The sequence below is a fragment of the Mustela nivalis genome (assembly GCF_964662115.1).
Source record: "Mustela nivalis genome assembly, chromosome: 12".
Classification (NCBI taxonomy): Eukaryota; Metazoa; Chordata; class Mammalia; order Carnivora; family Mustelidae; genus Mustela; species Mustela nivalis.
Genome location: NC_139031.1, coordinates 85,876,857 through 85,896,643, shown reverse-complemented (window position 1 = coordinate 85,896,643; position 19,787 = coordinate 85,876,857). Strand labels below are relative to the sequence as shown.

The window sequence follows — 19,787 nt, the reverse complement described above, 5'->3', positions numbered from 1 at the left end:
GCATCCCAAAGGTTTGCGACCATTGTGTTTTCATTTTGTTTCCATGTACTTTTTAATTTATTTTTTGATTTCCTGATTGATCCATCATTGTTGAGTAGCATGTTATTTAACTTCCATGTATTTGTCATCCTGCCAGATTTTTTCTTATGGTTGACTTCCAGTTTCATAGTGTTGCAGTCAGAAAAGATGGCATGGTATGACTTTGACCTTGAATTTGTTGAGGCTTGTTCTGTGGCCTAATATGTATTCTGTTCTGGAGAATGTTCTATGTGCAGTTGAAAAGAATATGTATTCTGCTGTCTTAGCATGGAATGTTATGAATTTATCTGTTAAATCCATCTGTTCATTCAAAGCATTGTTTCCTTATTGCTTTTCTGTTTAGATGGTCAGTACATTGATGTATGTAGGATGTTAAAGTTCCCTATTATTGTTGTATTATTTTCCATTAGTTCCTTTATATTTATTATTAACTTTGATGTATTTGGCATTCCTATATTGGGTGCATAAATATTTACACTTGTTATATCTTCTGGTTGGATTGCCCCCTTTATTATTATATAGTGGCTTTCTTTGTCTCTTGTTATAGTCTTTGTTTTAAAGTCTAATTTGTCCAATAAAAGTATTGCTACTCTGGCTTTCTTTTGACCTCCATTTGCATGATAGATGTTTCTCCATACCCTCACTTCAATTTGCAAGTGTCTTTAGGTCTAAAAGGAGTCTCTTATAGGCAGGATGTAGATGGGTCTAGCTCTTTTTTTTTTAAATCCCTTCTGTCAGGTCATGCCTTTTGATTGGAGTGTTTAGTCCATTTACATTCAAAGTAATTATTGATAGATACATTTTATTTATTGGGGGGGGTGGTTGTTTCTGATGACTATCTCTGATCTGTTCTTGTCTTTCTCCTTTATGGTCTGCTGGTTTTCTTCAGTGATATATTTGGATTTCTTTGTCTTTATTCTTTGCGTATTAGCAGTTTTATGTTTGTGCTTACTGTATCTCTTTGGCATTTAGCAGTCTATATTAAGTTGATGGCCACTAAACTTTATTTTCTACCTTTATACTGTCACTTTTGGCCTGTCTGTTCCACTCAGAGATTCCCCTTTAATATTTCTTGCAGGGCTGGTCTAGTGATCATGAGCTCATTTAGTCGTTATCTGGGAAACTCTTTTTTTCTCTCTTTCTATTCTGAATGATGGCCTTGGTGGATAGTTTTCTTGGCTGCAGATGTTTCCCATTCAGGCACTTCGAATATATCATGCTCTTCTGGCTTAGAAAATTGCTGCTGAATTATCTGCTGATAGCCTTATGGGGTTTCCCTTGTATGTGACTATATTTTGTCCTGCTGCTTTTAAAACAGTTTATCACTATATTTTGCCAATTTAATTACTGTATGTCTTGCTGTGGATCTGCTTTTATTGTTTTTTGAGATGGGGAAGGGGTTGCTCCATTTCTCCTGGATCTGAGCCAAAGGCAGAGGCCTAACCCACTGAGCCACCCAGGCGCCCCTCTCCTGGATCTGTATGTCTATTTTCTTCCCCAGTTTGAGGGAAATTTTCAGCTATTATTTCTTCAAATAAAATTTTTCCCCTTTCGCTGCCTCCTTCTGGGACTCCCAGAATACGAATGTTAATACATTTGATGGAGTCACTGAGTTATGTCCATTCTCATTTTGCATAATTATTTTTTCTCTCTTTTGTTCTTGATTACTTTCCATTACTCTGTCTTCTAGGTCATTAATTTGTTCCTCTGCTTCTTCCAGCGTGCTTTTCATTCCATTAAGCATATTTCTTATTTTATTGAGCCCTTTATCTGTGCTATATTATTCCTTATTTCTGTGTTAATGATCTCACTGATGCTTTCCACTCTTTTCTCAAGTCCAGTGAGTGTTTTAATGATCACTACTTTAAATTATGTATCTGGCAGGTTACATATATCTGTTTCACTTAGATCTCTGCCCATGGCCTTGTCTTGTTCTTTCATTTGGGTCAATTTTGTCTGTCTTCTCATTTTTTTGTCTTAGTCGTTGTGCCTGCTTCTGTGTATTATTAGGAAAATCAGCTACATCTCCTGATCTTGAGGGAAATGAAGAGGTCCTGTAGTGTCATGCCATGTAGTGTCCCCTGTTCCCCAGAGCCTGACACTTCTGGGAGTGTCTCCAGTGTGTGCTACATTTTGAGGGGCTCAATAAATAAAATAAGGGCTCAATAAACAAAATAAGCACACATTTAGGTGCTCAACTGTTATACCTGGCCACTTTATCCCTCAGGCCAGTCATCTGCAGAGGCTGTCTTTGCTTGTTTCAGGCAATGTTTGATCCCTGGCTGAATGCAGCACGTTTTAACTAGGTGTGCTCTGTTCTGCTTGTGCAATGAAGCCTGTTGCCATTGTCACTGGAATTGAAACCCTGCAAGTCTCCCGTCTCTGGAGGCACCGTGTGAGCAGAGGTTTGGGCTGGTCTGGATGAGGGGGCCCACAGTGCTAGGACTGAGGCAAACGTGACTGGGAGGGGGGCAGTTCCACTCAAGCATGGTGCAGGGGGGTTGATGGAAGGAAGTTAGGTAAGGAATGTGGATGCTGCCTGGTTCCCGTAGGTGGTCCTGTGTTTGTGCTGGGGGCAGGGAGAGGGAAATGGCTTCTGCCAGTTCCTTTATTCCTAGAGGGATCTCATGCTGCCTCTCTGGGACATGCTCCAAGATGAGCAGATAACCTCTCCACTGTCTGCTTCAGGCTCTCTTCAGAGCACTATTTCCACGCTGTGTTCATGGGCTGGTTATTTGACTTGCCTTCTTTCTGAGAGCAGTGCAGTGTCCTCTGGGCTGTAAAAGCCAAGCCTGCTGACCTTTAAAACTCAGGGCTTTAAGCCCCGCTAGTTGAAAGAACTCACAAAATTTGGCTCCTCTTGCTTTCCAAGCCAGTCACTATGGGTTCATATTTTGATGTGCTCCCCTGTACGTCTCTAGCCTCTCTCTCTTTCTTCTCTCTTCCACTGCCTTGACCATGATCCATTTCTTCCAAACCTTGTCTCCGTACTTCCTATCTTCTTTGATGTGGCGTGTTCTCTGCTTTTAATTGTAGAGTTTGTTCTGCCAGTTTTCAGGTCAATTTCTAGGGTATTTAGGGTGATTAGATAGTTATCTAGTTGTGGGATGAGGCAAGTCTTATGTCCTCCTACTCTGCCACCATCTTCCAAGTTTGTCTAATATGAAACATTTTAAGATTTTCATCTTGGGGTGTCTGGGTAGCTCAGTCAGTTAAGCATCTGCCTTTGGCTCTGATCTCAGGGTCCTGGGGTTGAGCTTCGTGTTGGGCTCCCTGCTCAGTGGGGAGCCCACTTCTCCATCTCCCTTTGCCCCTCCACACCCCTGCTTGTGTGCCTGCATGTGTGCACACACTCTCTCTCAAATAAATAAAATCATTTTAAAAAATCTTTTAAAAAGTTTTTTTTATCTTAGTAAGATTTTTCATTTTTCTTCCCCAAAAATCCGTCAAGAGGATTCAGTCAGGTTCATATGTTCTATTTCCATTTTTACCTTTTTATCTTCTTAGATGAAGAAGAGACAGAAATTATAATCCTGAGGTTAGAAACAATGAAATTTTTATTTGGCAATTCCATGAGACTATTACATATTCTTATCAGTACTTCTGAACTACTGGGCAGTTAATGTAAGTAGGGAACCTAGTGGTTTTAGATGTGTTGATGGAAGAGAAAATATTGTTGATTTCTTCTTGTAAAACTAAAGAAAGAATAATTTGTTGTCTAAAATCTACAGAAAGGTTTTTTGCAGGTAGTAGGGTAGTGTCCAAGCACATGAAAACATGGTTATATTGTTTTTACTTGTATCCTCTCTGGGGGGTTCAAGACAATTCGGACCAAAGGAGGAAGGTGGAAAATATATATTCATTTCTGTAATCTCATACTATCTTAAATACATAATAAGGAACTGAGAAACAGGTTAATGTAGTTGTTTCTTCCATTTTCATCCTGGGCTCTTGTTTAATCATTTTCAAAATGGCATAAAGTAAAAGTATCAGCTGGGTTGTATTTATGTTGTGTGTTGGGCTGCTTTAGCCATTGCAGTACTTAAAAAGCATTTGGAACTTTTTGTAAAGAAGAACAGTCAGATTTTTGTTTGGGTGTTCCCCACCCCTCACCCCACCCCCACCCCCGCCAACTGCCTGTCCCTGGAGTAGCCATTGATTACTTTACAAATAACTGGTTCATTAAAAAGTGCATTTCTATTCCTTGTTCCATTCCCTTGCTTCTATGTAGATAATGTTAGTAACAAACTATAGGAAAGTATAGTTTAGTTTATTTCTGAACATTTTACCTATTAGCAGATTAAGATGGAAGATGCTGACAATTGAGTTGAAAAATTATATAGTGTACAGTAGTAATATTTAAGCAATTTACACATCACCCATTGTTATGAATTGTGCTGTCCAGTTTGGGTTGCTTCTCAAAAGGTTATTTCTAAACTGGTTATCTGGAACTCAGCCCACTTTCATTAATTTATTTAATAAACATTGGAGATCTCCAAGGTATTGTAAAAGACAAGGCGTCTCTTAAAATCCAGGGTGCGTGGAAGTTGGTTTTAGAGAAGTTAAAGAAGATTGTATAATTTATGTATGGTGATTTGGCACCAAAGGTAGCTTGCTTTTTTTTTTTTTTTTTTTTTTAAGATTTTGTTTATTTATTTGACACAGAGAGAGAGAGAGATCACAAGTAGGCAGAGAGGCAGAGAGAGGGGGAAACAGGCTCCCTGCTGAGTAGAGAGCCCGATGTGGGCTCGATCCCAGGACCCTAAGATCGTGACCTGAGCTAAAGACCAAGGCTTTAACCTACTGAGCCACCCAGGCGCCCCCCAAGGTAGCTTTTTTTTTTAGAGATTTTGCTGCCTCATTAATAGCAGATTAACAAATTTTAAAAGTTTGGGCTTTTTGGAAAAAGAGTTGGGGACAGGTCTTACTGGCAAGTTAGTCCTGCCTGGAACTTTAGCTGCCCAGTGTCTGAGCTGTTCCTATTTTTCATCGTTCCTTCTTTTGCATTGCTTCTGACCAGACACTTCAGTTATTTCACAGTGACTCTCATAGCAGTCTGAGCATTGTGAGGAATGGAGTTCTGTTGTAGTTTGTGTGTCAGAGATTGTGTGTACATTTGTTCAATGCAATTTTCCAGTGAGTTTTATATTATAAATTATAGGAAAAGCTCAGGCAACAGAAATAAAATCCTATATGTAAACCACAAATACACTTGATAGGAAAATTAACTTAGGTCAGTAGTAATTATATAATATTTTGCAAAACAAAGATACCAGAACCAGGTGTCCTCTTTGTCAGTTGACTACATCTTTTTCAAAGGTGTGGCAAAAAAAAAGTACAAACTATCAGGAACTCTGTGCTAAGAGGTTTATGGGAAGGGGCAGTATGATTATAGCTGATTTGGAAGACCCCAAAATATAATCCAAAAATCTTTAAGTCCTGCTTTTGAAGTTATTATTGCTTCAAAAGTCAAATAGCAAAAAATTATTTTTTGTGGCAATAGAAGTATTTCTAAGGCTTGAGATATCTTAAATAACGCTGAAAAGAATAAAGAATCAGTTTAATTTTTTGTTATTTCTAGCACATTAGCATTGATAAGGCAGAAAGTCTTGGCCATTATAAGGCATTATGGATCCTCTTCTGAATGCCCTATTATATAGATAATATAACTTATTTGTGTCATTATATATATTTTCCCATGTGCTCTTATATACACATGGTACTGTTGAAATGTTGGCTTATGATCATCTGTTATAATTGTAACTGATAAAGTAGATTAGTAGTGGCTGTCTTTGGTGTCTTGTGATCCCATTGTGAGAGGAAACCTCTTGAAAAAATATCAGATCAACTTTATGAGAAATCTGGAGAAGCTCAGAAAAATCTTAAGAGTTTGCTCTTACAGAAAGATTCTATGCAACTTAAATATTTCTTATATATCTCTTCATTTTTTCATAATTATTATTATTATTATTATTATTATTATTATTATTAGTGGGGTGGGGAGAAGGGGAAAAGGGAGAGAGAGACTCTTGAGCAGGCTCTTTGCCCAGCACCAAGCCCGACACAGGGCCCAATCTCACAACCCTGAGTTTATGACCTGAGCTGAAATCAGGAGTCAGATGCTTAACTGACTGAGTCACCCAGGCATCCCTCATATTTCTCTTTAAATGTCATAATTGGGACAAGGATAATTAGCCTAGGGAGTTATTACAATCTTTAGCTTTTCATGAAGTAAATCAGTCACATGACTGTGAAATTAACTTCTATTTAAAGAGCTACTTTTTCCTGTGTGCCTGTGTTCTTTACCACATATGTTTTTGTATACTGCTAGTGCTCTGTTAGCTGTAGGAAAATCTTTCTAGTTTAGGAAACATTTTTAGAAGTAAGATTTGCTGAAGATATTATGAGAAGTTAGCTATTTTCATCTTATAAATAATGTTAAACTTATCGTAGAACCATGTTCTCTATTGGTAGAAGTCAAGTAGTGCTTAAAAAAACAAATAAACCCAATATGATATAATAGCTCCCCCTTTGTAGTTCAATTTTGAAAACTATGAAACTTTGTTAGCATTACTTGATATATTTAAAACTGAGCTCTTGATTTCCTAGTCCATTCCTTCCACAGCCTTCCCTATCTCAGTAAATGACACCCATTATTCACCTAGTTGCTCAAGCCAAAAATGTAGGAAACATAAATTCCTCCCCCTTTTTATCTCCCAAATATAATCTATAAGCATAATTCTCCTTTTCCTTCAAATGAGCCACTTCTATCACGTAAGCTAGTCTTTAGCCTCTTATCTGATGGTCCTGCTTCCTTTTTGGTCACCCTGTAATCCATTCTTGACCTCACTGTCAAGTTGATCCTTATAAAATATGAATCAGATCGTATTCATTCCCACTTAAAACATTCTAATGGCTGCCTACTGTACTTGAGGTAATAGTCAAGCTCCTTGCTGTAGCGTACAAGCCCTACGCAGTCTTGTCCCTGCATCTCTCTGTGACCTCACCATGTACTCCCTCCTCCTCCTCCCCACTCTCCATGTACCAACCACACATGTTGTGTTCGTCCCTTAAGTCAGTGTATTTCCTGTTTTGTAGTTTAGGTCCTGTCACCTGTCAGCATCTCAGAGAAGCCTTCCTGGCCCCGTCTTTACAGCAATCTATCAGACCCCCTGTAGCCCCTCATTTCTTTTAATTTTTCAAACCTACATCTAGATCTGAAGTTATGTTGTTGATTTATATGTTTTTCTCTGACCTTCTAGCCCTTATTAGCCATTTGAGAATTAAAAACCACCTTAGTCCATTGTATTTCCCCATCCTCAGTACCTGAAACAATGCCTGATACATAATGGATACACAGTATATACTTCTGAATAAACTATTTACAAAATAGCAATTTAATGATTTGATTTTCTGCTGTATCATCTCATTTTCTAGTGAAGGTTCCAAGTGGTTCTGAGAGAGCGGTTTAGCAGAAAGTAAAATGAAGAAAGTAAAACCCTAGTAAACCTGGCAAAACTTGGAACCATTATAAATCTTCTGTTGGCTATATTCTTAGAATAATATTTACTAAGAAGCTCTGTTTAAACATTTTTTTCCCATTAAAACAATGGCATAAGCTAATATAAATAGATCCAAACATACTATTTGGCTCTTTACATATATTGGGTGTTCATTGGTAGGCAGTTAATTGCCTGAGAATTAGCTTCTAAAGTTAAGTTCTAGAACAGTTCTCGAAAGTTCTCCAAAGAAGATTTTAGAAGTCACACTTAGTTTCTGATGAAGCAGCCTAGACAGTTCTGTGTTTTTAATGACATTGGTTTTCAGAGGAAGCATTCCAAATATTTATGTAGAGGTTTAAGTACGTAGTTAAAGAACATGGCAGTAGTAAAGCTTTGAAATTCTAAACATACTCACTGTCCAAAACTGGAACTGGATTTGCATGATCAAAAAGTTTTAGTATACTTTTAGGCCAAAATGGGGTTAAATAATTTAGGAACATTTTCATCCAGCTTTTGACTGGTGATGAAAATAATTTATTTGCCTTCTAACACTTTTAAATCTGGTGTAGAAAAAGTAAATTTATAAAATGCACCTTTTAGTATCTGAACTGCAAAAAGGTCAAACTACTGAGAGTCACAACTATGAATCTAACTTCTGTGAGCTTGCATAATGTGATCCAGACCTTTGGTTTTTACTTCATTGGAGTTGACTTTTCTTCTTCCTCACTGCTCATTCCCACTAAAGGAGTTGGAGTCCCTTACATTGTAAACTGGACATTTTCATGTTTATATACATCTTGGGTATGTTTTTAGGTGGTGTTAACCTTTTTCTAATCAGTTTCTTAAGTAGTTGAAATAGTAGTGATTTGTTACTAGGGTATCATTCAAATATTTGCATTTTGGTGAATTGGTTCACAGATTTAACTGCTCTGGGTTTTGTTTTAGTTATTTCACTGAGCTACTACTTCAGCTTCCAGTAGTGTCAGTCTCTAGGTTCTGACATAAAAAACAAAAACAAAACCCAAGCCAAACCCTGGTCTCTATCTCTAAGTTTAAGATTCTTCATGCAGGTTGCCTTTAAGCAGCATAAGGGTGCTGTTTTCATAGAGTTCCAGGTTGCTTCTTTTGGAGAAGAAAAACTTATAAACATTTGTGATTTTTTTTTTTTTTTTGCTTCTATATAGAGTATATTTATTTTAGAATTTTTTATGCTAATCTACAAATTTTTTTTAGGGTAAAGCCATTTTACTTTAAGATTATGCATCCAAACAAGGAAAGCATTGGTTTCCCTAAACTTAGGGTTGGAGCTAAACAGAACGAACGGTCTATGTTCTTCACAGTGTAATCCATGGAACTTGCTTTGCAGCGACCATTACACCATTACCTGCTTGACTGCCCTGTACCTTAACCTTTGAGGCATTTTCATTCCTACTGTTTCAACAGAGCACATACACATTATACTTCCAGTTACTTTCTATTGGTAAAATGTTTACCACATTAAAATATAAGAAAACTCAAATTATAATGAACTCACTTTTTTCTTAAAACAAAGACATATTAACATAGTAACTCCAATCCAAATTCATGGAAAAGAAATAATACTTCATGTTTTTCAACTCCTAAGGATTCTATGTTACATTGGACAGGGATTTATTTCCCAATTCAGAGGAAATTTGGGAAAAAGTAATATTATAAACAGGACTTAGTTAGTTAGTTAGTTGGTTGGTTAGTTAGTTATTTGCTGCTGTTGTTACTTTCATCCAGGTTTTCATAGTGTTCCTATGAAGACTGGAAGGAGTCATTCTCACTGCCTCACTATATACAAAGTAGAGTCATGGGGAATCATTGACTACTGACTGATCAAATGTAGCACATTTGGATAGTAGCAGTATCAAATGCTGCTTCCAGTTCATTTTTTATATCATGGGTATGCACCACTCCAGGCAGCTACATTTCTCTATCCTGAAGAAAGACCATTCCCCAAGACCAAATGAGATACCTTTCTTTGAACTTTCATTTCAAGGGTCCATCCCATTAAAGGTCTCATACTTCTTTAAGTTCAGTTTATTTGTTTATAAAACTTAATGCTGTCCTCTGGTTTTCAAATTTAAGATAACTGAATGAACTACTAAGAGTATCCTAATAAGTATGATGCTTCTTTCTGTATTCTTTACAGCTAAGAAAAGAAGCTGATCAGTAGCAAATAAGAAGTGTAGTTTCTCTGGTTTTAGATAATTTCAAGCCTTTTCTGCCATGATTTATATTCTTTTCTGATGTTCTCTAATTCAAGTATTTCTCTTTCCTTTAGGTTACTCACTATAAACAGTACCCACCCAATACAAGCAAAGTTTATTCCTACTTTGAATGCCGTGAAAAGAAGACAGAAAACTCCAAAATAAAGAAGGTGAAATACGAGGAAACAGTATTTTATGGGTTGCAGTACATTCTTAATAAGTACTTAAAAGGTATTATTTTTCCTAGTACATTTAAACACTGCTTTTATGTAACACTTCATAAATCTTCTCCTATATTGTTATATTCTGTGATTTTCAAATAGTTAAATTTTGACATTTACTTAACTATTTTGACTGTTTCAGATGTTATTTTTGAATTGTAAAAAACTCTGTTAATTTGAATGCATTAAATCTTAAACTTTGGTGTATGGGCTTATTCTAAATATGAGAAAGAATTTCTGAAACTAATTCGGGAGTAAGTTTAGAAAAGTCAATAATTTTCTGAGGCTAACCTGGTATGTTTATAGATTTAAATCATTAATTCACAGTAAAGGATTCATTATTCATCTAGAAATTCATTTTGAATTATGGTAGCAATTAGAATATTTTTGTCATAGTCTGTTTTATCTTAAAAGCCTATTTTTCAGAACTGCCTGACACTGTGGCCTTAGTTAAAATAGGTTTTAAAATGGAAAAACCCCCAAAATAATTTCTGTGCTTTTGTATTTGAAAGTCCATCGCTTCTCGGCCTTGTGGCTAAGATCAAGTTTTGTATGTGAATGTCCAGTTTGTTTTATAATGGTATTTCTAGGGTGAAAAAAGTTCACAAAGGTTTTTATACATTTTGGAAAATTTCATGTCTGAAGCCTTTTCAAATGAAAATAATCTCAGAAATGAAAACAGATTAAGTTGAATTTTACAAAGATAATAATCTTTTCCCATAATCTTGGCAGTTTTAAGGTCAGATTTAAGTTCAGATATGTTATACCATTGAAAACCAACTTGAATATCCACAGTACTTTGCAGTAAGACTTCCCAAGATATTTTAAATGCGTTTTCTAGTAACCTTATATAAAGTCCTAAAGATTGATGTCGTACTTTAGTTCTATAGCTTAAAAACTTTATAGAATATTATTAATTATAGCTCAGATCTGTTAATTGCCTGTTAGAGGCCAGCATTATGCCAAGTGCTTCATGTGTCTTAACTCACTTAGTTCTCATAGTCATTCTATAAGTAGGTACTCTACTATTATCCTCATTTTACAGCTAAAGATAACTAAAAGTGTATTTGAGGAGCAAACACTTAGTCCTTGTGAAAATTATTGGATTATCAGCCCCGAAGACACCCTTTATGAATAAAGTGAAAAGGTTCACCTGGAAAATTATCTGTATCAAATTTGAAGATACATTACAGTGATAAATCATCTTAGAAGTTAACTTATTACTGTGATTTAAAAAAATCCTTTTCGTGTAATGATTTCTTCTGCACATCTGCTTTTCAAATAAAAACTTCTGTATGCTTAGAGTGAACAAGCAGAAGGGCAAATTCCTTTTCTGGCTGTGCGGTTGACTCTGGGTGATTATTTAACCTCTCAGTTCTTGGTTTTTTAATCCATAGAATGGTGAAATAGCTAGAGAGATTGATCCTACAGCAACTCAGCAACTTATAGAATGCCTTTAGAAATGTAAAAAGGAGGAATTTGTCTTTTCAGGTAAAGTAGTGACCAAAGAGAAGATCCAAGAAGCCAAAGAAGTGTATAGAGAGCATTTCCAGGATGATGTCTTTAATGAAAAAGGATGGAACTACATTCTTGAGGTAAAAAAAAATGTGTTTTGCTCTACTTTGGTTTTACTTTTAGTTCAAAATTTCTTACAAAGGAATTTGAGTAAAAGACTATAATTATAACTTTTTTCTATCTGTGACCCTAATATAATTACTATTTTAGATATTCTTGGAAAAGTTAAGGGTTACATTTAAATTTTTTTCTATAGCAGGTCTAAATAATTGGTTATAATATAAATGAATTATAATTTAAATCACTAGCATTTTTCAGAAAGGTGATTTGATCTTTTCTTTGAAGATGCGCTATGATTAAAAAGGGTGTGGTTATTTGGCAGTTGTAAAATTTAGGTCTTTTTTCTTGGCTATACATTATTTAAGGGAATAGATGTGGTGAGACTATCACTATACAGTAATTCTAGGAAATTTCCTTGACTGAATCATTGGAATGGTTCTGTGTCAGTCCATAAGGTTGATTTTTATTCTTTATTGTCCTGTAATATTCATACGTAGCATGTTTGGATCAATTACCTAAACTTTTTGAACATCCAAAGATCTGGGAATTGAGTTATGAGAGTTGAGTGTCCTCTGGTGGTGGTCTTCACTACAAAGATGGATTGGGAATGGGATCTTCTGGTATCTTGTCATGTAAAGTGTTAATTTATGTCTTAAAAACAAATGTCTTTTCCACTGTAGACTATCAAACACAAAATAATTAGAAATACTTCAACTTTCCGGCTTATATTGTAATACTGAGTTTTACTAATTTTTACTTACGGGTCTTTGAAGAAGTCAAGTAAGCATTATGTGCTATACTTTCCCTGTATCTTAAGTAAGGTTAGTAAAATCTGTTGGCTAACCTACACTTACCTCATTTGGTTTGCTGGGAAGAGAACAGTGATAGATAGGTGGTAAGCTTATTAATATAATTCCCAGTAGCCAGGGTGATAAATCTTTTGATTTTATGGTCAGAGAATTTTAGGGATCTAATCTAGTCTCACCTAACCCTGTTTTAAGGATAGAGTCTGAGACCTAGAGATGTTAAATGACTTGCCCAAAGTCAGTATTTTTGAGTCCACGCTGCGGTTTCTAAGGCAGTATTCTTTCTGCTATATCATAAGGTCTTCCAGTGCTTCTCATTAAATGGATTTTTCTTTTATCTAGTTAACCTGTCCCTGGGATTTCTGAAATAATTTGCCTTCCTAGCCAAAATTTAGCCACACCATTTACCTTCAAAAGAAAGGAGGCATAATTAAATACCCAATAACATACTCTGTAGCAAATGTGTTTCAGGCTAATTTTGGAGAGAACTGTTGCACTTGCATATTGATTCCCAAAGCTTTAGAAAGTATACTTAATGTTTGGTCTGTCTATTCCTAAAGTGGTTTCAGCCTACTACCAGAATAAAGAGAAAACCTATTTAAGATTCTTCCACTGGCAGGGATTTCTCTTTTCTCTTTTTTTCTTTTTCTTTCTTTCTTCTTTCTTTTTTCTTGTTTTGTTTTATTTAAGATTTTACTTATTTATTTGAGAGCAAGAGACAAAGATAGTGAGAGAGAGCACAAGCAGGGAGGAGAGGGAGAAGCAAGCTCCCCACCAAGCAGGGAATCAGATGTGGGACTCTATCCCTGGACCCTGGGATCATGACTGGAGCCAGAAGGCAGACATTTAGCCGACCTAGCCACCCAGGCGCCCTTTCTTTTCATTTGTCGTCGCTTTATGTTGCTAATGGCAGTCCCTTATTTTGTCTTTTAACCTTTAGCTTTTCTTTTATGAAAACAACTAAGAAGAAAGATAGTATTCTTGGAATATCTTTAAAATATGTCGGAATAAACCTTTTTTAAAAGAATGAGAAACTTTTTGATCAGTTTGAGATTATCTTCTAGTGAGAAATATTTTTAGCAGAAGTACTCTGATAACATAAAAGTTAAAAATTAGTATCAGTGCCTAAACTGTTAATAATTTTAGTTAATTTTATTTCAGGAGAATAAGAATATTCTGGTTATATTACTAGCAATATAGTAACATGTACAATTACAGTTTTTATGACAGTAAGTTTAGCTTCTGTAAAATATAAAGAACCTTATTAAAACAAGTAACTGGATGTCATCCGTTGAATGAATAAATTCATTATTGTCTTTTACCAGAAATACGATGGGCACCTTCCAATAGAAATAAAAGCTGTTCCTGAGGGCTATGTCATTCCCCGAGGAAATGTTCTCTTCACAGTGGAAAACACAGACCCAGAGTGTTACTGGCTTACAAATTGGATTGAGGTGAATTGTTTTATTCTGATTACTGTTTAACATCAATTAAGGATGTAAAAACCATTGAACTGGCATTCTTGTTTTAAAATTGCTACTAATAGGGCAATCCTGTCGGGACCCCTCTAACTCTTGAGAGCTATTTCTGTATCTTCACTTAATACACTTCAGACACACACATACACACACAAGTAAATTTTTTAAAAATTTAATTGCTACTAATAAAGCTGTGTAATCTTCTACAATTTACTAAACCTTTCCAGGCCTCAGTTCTCTCATTTATAAAGTGACAGTTGGATTAAATAATCTAAGTTTCCTTCCAGTGAAATCTAGTGTTCTGAGACTTTATCTAAGTGAAATTATTAAGAACTATTACTATTAAAGCTCAGTTGTCTTCTCTCTTGTTTGTTGCAATCCTAAATGTATATTATCATAGAGAAAACCGAGGAAAGTAGCACAGGTTTATTTTTTAGTAACTTAGGATATTTTGTGGATATTCTGTTCTAATTATACTAAAGGAATTTTGTTCAGATTTTTAACAACAGATTTCTTCCTTATCTAATCAGTTTAGAGCCTGTGTTTTACCACCTGATATTTCTTTCTAAACAACACTCAAGACTTGCTAATCATTTTAATTTCTAAGCCCAAAAAGGAGGATACACTAGAGACTCTGAGGAAGGCTCTTTGTTTTTGTTTCATCTGTATCTAAGTAGTCCTATTTTCACATGCTCATAGTTTTTTTAAAGATCTTATTTATTTATTTGACAGAGATCACAAGTAGGCAGAGAGGCAGGCAGAGAGAGGAGGAAGGAGGCTCCCTGCTGAGCAGAGAGCCCGATGGCGAAGGCGGGGCTCCATCCCAGGACCCTGGGATCATGACCTGAGGCAGAGGCTTTAACCCACTGAGCCACCCAGGCCCCACTAGAACTAATTCTTTAACTTAGTATTTATTGGTTAAACTACTTTGTTGTTATATTGTAAAATCATACATTTGAGGTTATTTATAAGTACTGGAAAATTTAAAAAAGAATATAAGAGGTCCAAGAATATGTTTGAAATACATTTTCGAAATTGACAGAAAATTTAAAACTCAAAATTAACTGGGCCCCTTATGGGACATCAACTTATAGTGGGCTAATAGGCCCAGGAAAAATGTCCAGTTGCCCAAAATAATGACTTAAAGTAGTTTACTGCAGTGTTTTAAAACTTTGAATTGACTGAATTCAAAGTAAAAGAAAACTTAGTAGTTTTTATATAGTTGTGATAGTATTTTTACTGGGAAGTACTAGACTTTAAGAGGATGGTATTATAAAAACAAAAAAGGAATAGTTATCCAAAGTTACCTTCAGTGCCAGAATATCCCAAGCAGATAAATCTTATTTTGAAAATCATCATCTATGGGTAACTTTTTTCACTTTTATTTTCTGATTGAGGGTTTAGTCAATAAGTACTTGCCCTTGTATCTAATTGAACGGCCATAGAGCAGATATTTATGGACATGGAGGACTAATTCCCAGCTCACCTTGCTTCGTGTATGTTTTTATTTTCTTCAGAAAGTGAAAAAAACACTGGCTTTAAAAAAGCAACAACAAAAACCCTTTTGAAATAATCATTATTTTGGTGTATTTCACTAGACAACCATAAAGTTAAAAATGTTATATTTAGACAACTTGTTATTTACAAACTTAAAAATGTTGTTCAAGCAATCCTTGATTTAAAACATTTTAAATAGCACTAAATAGTATTCCTTCCAGTGACCTTGCCCAGTGTGTGTTCAGAGTTATTGCTAATATTCTTTGCTATTCACTGTACACTGATTTTTAAAACCCACTAAAATTAATGAATTACTTTATCAATATCAATAGTGGTGCTAGAAATTGGCAATCAGATTTCAAAACATGTTTAGAAGAGCCCAAGGGTTCTGTAAAGATGTCTCAGACTTACAAAGGGGCTGAGGATTGAACACATTGTGCTAAATGTAACCACCTCTTCCAACCAAAAAGCAAAACGAAACCTTTTTGCTGTTAAAAAGAATTATAAAATAGACAGTGACCACACAGTTTTATAGCACATGCAGAAATATTTCATGTATCTTTCTTAAAATGAGTTGATAAAAGTCAAGAACATAAAGCACAACTCAGTGAATAGAATTCTCTAGGGCTAAGCAAAAGCATCGCTGAACTAAATAACCTACTGGTAGTCATAATAGATCTAAGGAAAAATTAGATCCAGGACTATGAGGAGAAGTAAATGATTAACTTCTTTAGCCCCACACTGTTCAAAGTGTATTCCCATGCTGGTCCATAAACTATTTGATGCAGGTCCACATTAAATATAGTAATTGAGGATAACCAAACTTATTTAGAAACTTTCATGGTAATTGCCGTAATACCTAAGTGTGAATGTATTTTATAAAACTATTTGTCCATGACAGATTGAAAATTAAAAAAAAAAATTTGTCCTTTATCACAGTTTTTCTAAATATTACTTGCTTCGTTGGCGCTTTGACTAAAAACTAGGTAATTTGATGTTCTGTACTACTAAGATCCTATAGTGCTTATCCTTTGTGTTGATGATTTGAAAGCTAAGCTATGCACTATCTCCGGATTGCACGCGGTGGGCATCCTGCTCGACAGTTCAGATGTCTAATTGGTATTTCTGGTAGTACGGAGGTCTAGGACATACCTCCAGAGAAAGCAGGGATTTTACTCAGAAAGAAATCGGTATTTTATATCCTAATATTTGTGATTGATTTTATCACTACAGACTATTCTTGTTCAGTCCTGGTATCCAATCACAGTGGCCACAAATTCTAGAGAGCAAAAGAAAATATTGGCCAAATATTTGCTGGAGACATCTGGTAACTTAAATGGTCTGGAATACAAGTTACATGATTTTGGCTACAGAGGAGTTTCTTCCCAAGAGGTAAGAAACTGAAATGAACTTCATTTCATAGAATGTGGTTTGTTGGTTAGAATGGTAATCTAAATTATAAATTTGGGGGATGTTACTGATACTGATCTTGTTTCTGAGTAGACTACATTTTAAAACTCCAGACATTCAGTCAGTAGATATATATTAAGTACTTACTATGTGTTAGCCTCTGTTCAGAGTATGTGAAATGAAGCTTTCAACAAATGCCCCTCTCCTTTACATATCGAATGGATGGATGGATGTATAATGTTATATATTATAATAAATACAGTAGGTGTCAGATTATGTTCTACAGAAAGGCACAAGGCAGAGTAAGGAAAAAGAGGCTGGTGGGAAATGAGGGTGGGTCACGATTCAGTCGGTCTCTCTGCCAGAAGTAACAGTTGGCTCCTTAAATGTTTAGGAGACACTAGATATTTGTCATAGGAACTGTTATCTCTGCTAAGAATGGCTTGAAGACAGGAATTATCTTGAGAGATGAACTTTATACCTCAAAATATGAGTCTTTTTCTTTTGTTGGATTTTGGTGTGTGGTTTATTTTCCAGACTGCTGGCATAGGAGCATCTGCTCATTTGGTTAACTTCAAAGGAACAGATACAGTAGCAGGAATTGCTTTTGTTAAAAAATACTATGGAACAAAAGATCCTGTTCCAGGCTATTCTGTTCCAGCAGCAGAACACAGGTACAATTCTGTTTTCATCCTCCTATTATCTAAACATTTGTTTTCTAAAATGACTTTTTTCACTCTTGTGTTGGTGATTCAGTGATGTTTTTCTTAATTACAAGCCAGTAACTACAGTAAATCTTCACAAATATAAGCAATATGAATGAATTCAGTATTTATACTAGGTATTAAAGATTAGGTAGAGAACTTGGAACCATCCTAATAAAAACCACTGAAGAGCTTTCTTTTGACTCTTAAGTTGCCGTGTAAGTTTTAAGAGTTTTTAAAAGAACTGCTCTGTTGCCACATGCAGATACGTTTTATTTGTTAAATCTAGGAGCACTCCCTGTAAAACTTGGGTCGCTTTTTCTCTTTTCCTGCTTTCTACATGCCCTGCAAGTTGTCAGCTGGACCCAGTACCATCAACTGTAGAACAAGGCACTCTGATGAAAGGAGGGGGTTCAGATTCTTTTCATGCTACCTTATCAGATATGGCTAAACCAGCTCAAGTCACTGTAAAAGGCAGTTACAATCCAGAGTGCAACTGTTCTGCTCCCACTTTACTAAAACTTTACTGAAAGTCCGTGGAGCTTTTACAGTGTATGCCAAACCTAATTTCTTGTTCTTAATAGCAAAAATTATTTACAGTAATCAGTTTGGGGGAGTTTATTAAGTTTTACTCCTACTTCGATATCACAGGGTGCTAAAACCACCAGTGAGGTTTTCTCCAAGGCAATCTACTGGGTGCTGTAAGGGATAGAAAAATACAAGAAATTGACCCTTCCTATATCAGTATAAAAATAATAGACTAGCAACTTTCTGCTCTGTTGATGAAGTACTTTTAAAGAGATGAAAGTGCTCTAGTGCTGCAAGGGAAGGAAAGGAAAGATGTTACTTCGCTGGCAGGATCAAGAAAGCTTTTTATAGGGGTGCCTGGGTGGCTCAGTGGGTTAAGCCACTGCCTTCGGCTCAGGTCATGATCTCGGGGTCCTGGGATCAAGTTCCGCATGGGGCTCTCTTCTCAGCAGGGGGCCTGCTTCCCTTCCTCTCTCTCTGCCTGCCTCTCTGCCTGCTTGTGATCTCTCTGTCAAATAAATAAATAAAATCTTTAAAAAAAAAAAAAGAAAGCTTTTTATAGAGATGGTTATGTGAAATCTTCACTTCTTGAAGGAATGGCAAAATTTATGGCAGACATGAGAGAGCAGTCCTTCTGAGTAAATCTAATCACATGCCTACCACAGGTCAGGGATTGTCCTGAGAAAGCAAGAGTGAAAGAGGAGATGGAATGTGTTCAGGGAATATGGGCTGAAACATAATAGGGATTTTGTTGGGAACATAGAGTAAACTGAAAAAATAGATTAGTTAAGGCCCTCAGATTCATTTGACATTGAATGTTAACTGTGTATATCATGCTAGGTTAATCTAATTATTTTTTCAAATGGGAGTGAGCATTGAAGTTTTGAGCATAAGGAGCTTTGACATCAGATAAATACTTTATGAAGATTGTTTTGATAGCAGGATATCCTGTGAATTGACAGAAACAAGAAGTTAGGCTGAATAGGAAACTTGCAGCAGTTTAGAGAGATGACAAGGTGCACACCCTGTGGCTCTGAATGGAAAGAAGTCGCTGAAAATGAGCAATGGCTTGGGAGATGAAACTGCTAGAACTTGATGATTAGATTGGGACTGGTAGATGGTAAATTCTGTAAATATTCATGGGAAATGCTGTATCATGACATTAGGGCCTTGTTGAATGCTCTCATGAGTCAAGGCTCATGAAAGTGGGAACACAGGGATGACATCAACAGATGAAGGCTCTAGGATTACAGTAGTTTTATTTTGGACTTAGATGTATGTACATCTTCTAAAAACTTGAGTAGTATCTGCGGCCACCTGGATGGCTTAGTGTGTTGAGCAGATGGCTCTTCATTTTAGCTCCGTTCTGATCTCAGGGTCCTGGGATCGAGCACTGTATCAGATTCCACACTCAGAAGGAAGTGTGCTTGTCCCTCTCCCTCTGCTCCTTCCCCCCATTCATGCTCTCTCGAATAAATAAATAAATAAATCTTTAAAAAAATAAAAAGACACACACAAAGATAATATATATATATGACTCTTCACTAATGGTTTTGTTTTCACAAGTATGATACTATAAATCTGAGAATAAAGATATGTCTTCCTTAGGGTTTCCATGTTAAAACAGGATGTCTCATAATATTTACTACATTTATAAATTTGTCCCTTTTAATATATAAGAATATTTCAGATGTTCCTAAATGGAAAAGTCTTTTGAACAGTAGCATGGTATAGTGAAGAAGCTTTGAACTAAAAGCTGGGAAATCTGAGTGACCCAGTAAACCTTACAGCTG

The 19,787-nt window shown here is 35.8% G+C and overlaps 1 protein-coding gene across 1 annotated transcript in view; it reads left to right on the top strand.

Moving 5' to 3' along the window:
- NAMPT (nicotinamide phosphoribosyltransferase) overlaps nt 1–19,787 on the top strand; it is a 39,008-nt gene that overhangs the window by 6,447 nt on the left and 12,774 nt on the right. Inside the window, exons 2-6 of the mRNA XM_082691904.1 lie at nt 9,850–10,006; nt 11,488–11,591; nt 13,703–13,831; nt 16,586–16,744; nt 17,300–17,436. Of these exons, the coding sequence (XP_082548030.1) occupies nt 9,850–10,006; nt 11,488–11,591; nt 13,703–13,831; nt 16,586–16,744; nt 17,300–17,436 (686 nt within the window). The remainder of the gene's footprint in view (nt 1–9,849; nt 10,007–11,487; nt 11,592–13,702; nt 13,832–16,585; nt 16,745–17,299; nt 17,437–19,787) is intronic.